This window comes from Arachis ipaensis, chromosome B09 (assembly GCF_000816755.2).
Source record: "Arachis ipaensis cultivar K30076 chromosome B09, Araip1.1, whole genome shotgun sequence".
Taxonomy (NCBI): Eukaryota; Viridiplantae; Streptophyta; class Magnoliopsida; order Fabales; family Fabaceae; genus Arachis; species Arachis ipaensis.
In genome coordinates, this window is record NC_029793.2 from 121,495,495 (window position 1) to 121,498,098 (window position 2,604).

At 38.4% G+C, this 2,604-nt stretch overlaps 1 protein-coding gene across 1 annotated transcript in view; it reads right to left on the reverse strand.

The window, feature by feature from the left end:
• Positions 1-2,542, reverse strand: part of LOC107618546 — a 3,500-nt gene extending 958 nt beyond the window's left edge. Inside the window, exons 1-2 of the mRNA XM_016320635.2 lie at positions 2,069-2,542; positions 6-1,609 (exon numbers count right to left, since the gene is read on the reverse strand). Coding sequence (XP_016176121.1) covers positions 6-1,516 — 1,511 coding nt within the window. The 5' untranslated portion in view covers positions 1,517-1,609; positions 2,069-2,542. The remainder of the gene's footprint in view (positions 1-5; positions 1,610-2,068) is intronic.

The window sequence follows — 2,604 nt, forward strand, 5'->3', positions numbered from 1 at the left end:
CGCCAGATCTCCATCTATCTATCAGACTGGATGGACCACCATCTCTGATTCTTGGCCCGCCATGAAGGCCTGCTGGAATTAGAACGCTTGTGCTAGTCGAGCAATCACCAGTATTTCGTGCACAACTTTCAGAAGGCAACATCGTCTCTGATTTACTGAGAAATTTCAAACCCCAGCCCCCTACTTTCGCAGCAGGCTTATTACAAGGAAGATGGTCTTTCACAACAATAGCAGCCAACTCAAAATTCGGAGGAACATTAGTCTCTAATAAATTGGCCTTACCGAGAGCATTCGGCTCCCATGGACAACTTTCCTCTATCGAACTTGATCCACCAAACTTTGAGAGCGTCCTGCGTTTCGACGATGGACTAGTTTTAAACACTTGTGACACCTTCTTTGTCAGCCCCTTGTTCTTCCTATGAGAATCATCCGATGCGTGCGTTTCTTTGTCGAAAATTTCCGCATTGCCAAACAATGTAAACTCAGTTTCCATTATTTTGCTATTGTTCGGACAGAGGGTGAAACTTGTTGACACATTCATCTTACCAACAATATTCGAAACACTGTCGGGAATATTGCGACCCTTATGGCTACTCTTGTTCAAATGAAACTGGTAGACAAAATCCAAATCCTTATCATCTGCTGAGTCTACCTCCATCAAATGTGCTACATAGACCTCCTTCTGATCGTCCGCGGAAAAAATAAAACGAGGAATCCCTCGATTCCATGTGCATTGGATCATTCCTTGAGAAAGAGTTGAAGAAGCCGAAGACAACCAATCCGAACAAGTAGTGTTAGTGCTAGAACTAGAAGCAATCCTTTTGTGAACTGGAACAGAACCATACTTATGATGTGCTTCCTTTTCCGGTTTATGCGACGAAGAAATGGTTAAACCACCAGAAGAGTCCATAAAATCATAGCACGTCGATCCCTTTTCGTCGGAGAAGTTCATCCTGCTCACATCGTCATTTCTATCAGATACACCAAACTTCTGAAGCAGAGCACTATTCAATATATTTATCATACTCTTACTCCCCATAACCGTTCCTAAACCCCAATGCTCCCCGGAACTAGCACTAATTAAGACTCTCCCGGGGCATTCAAAGATGAATTGTCCCGAATCACACGCATTTAAGCTTTCTGACAAAGCCACCATGTTTGTGGCCCTCAAGTTTACAGGTATGTTGCATTGAGCTGCTTTTATCGCGGCGCTATGCATAAATTCGAGGCAGCGACGAAGATACTTCTCATCCACACTCACCACATGCTTTGGGATCCTGTTGTCTATTCCATGAACACGCCGGAAGAACAAATCTTTGAAGCATACTTTACCCAACTGTGATTGGATAGCATTCACAACTAGGCCGCGAGGCGAATTTGAACTTCTAATCAACTTCTTTAACTGCCATTTCGACGAGTCTTCGTCGTCCGCTACTTCCCTATCATTGTACAAGCTATGCAGTGAATCCTTTTCTCCATGGCTCTCTTTCTGAATCCAAAAGTCTGAGTTTTCCATCTTTTATTTAAACTATATCCAAAATTGATTTCAGGAACCTTCTCTCATAGTCCTCTTCCTTTCAAAATAATTGATGAACCATAAATCAGTAACCTGGAAACACAGAAATCAAATAAAATCTGAGTCTTCTAAGACATCATGACTAGTAAGAATTTGCAGAACAAAATCCCTACAAATCTATACGATTTAACAAAATTCCTTGGAACATGCAATTCCATAATTTAGCTGAACTAAATTACATTTATACTAAAACAGAAGTTTACTCTCTACTACTATATTTTTACAAAAAAAAAAGGATAAAAAAATCAAAAAATAAATAAAGTGACTTTAGAATAAGTGAGGATGAAGAAAATAACAAGGTTCATTCTTCCCAAATCTTCCAACCATAAACCCCATAAAAAGAAATGGTCAATCAAATATCTTGTAACTGAAATTAGCCGAACTAAACCCACAACAAATATAAACTTTTTGCAGAAAACATAATTATATAATTATAATAACAACAACAATAATAATGAAATTAAAGAACAACTTTTTAGTTAGCAAACAAACCTGGATCCAGGAAGAGCCAAGAGCACCCCAACAAATTAAAAAGAACAAGATTAACAGAAGTAGCTGATTTATCACTCTCAATAATTCTTAGCCCTCAAAAAAGTGTTTTTTTTTTTTGTGCCCCCAAAAAATGAACAAGAAAAAGAGGAGAGAAGAAACAAGAGAGAAACCAAGTCAGCAGCACATGGGAAACAAAAGGATCTCCGCAGAAGCCAGAATAGAACCACCACAAGCAATGATGATGATGATAATACTAATTAAGGTTCCAAATAAAATCAAACAAAAATTGTGTTTTATAATAATAATAATAATGTCTTTCAACAGAAGGGTGTAACTGTATTTGTGTGTGACACCATTATTCTCTGAAGAGAGAGAAAATCTAACTGAAGTGGGACAAAGGAACAGAGGCATATGAACATGGGGATTTAGTTAGACACGTCTTTAAGGTTGAAAATTTAGTACACTAAATGGGATGTGTGTTTTCTTAGCTGGGTTCTTTCTTCATTCACGTAATAGCCTAATAGGAACTAGTCAAT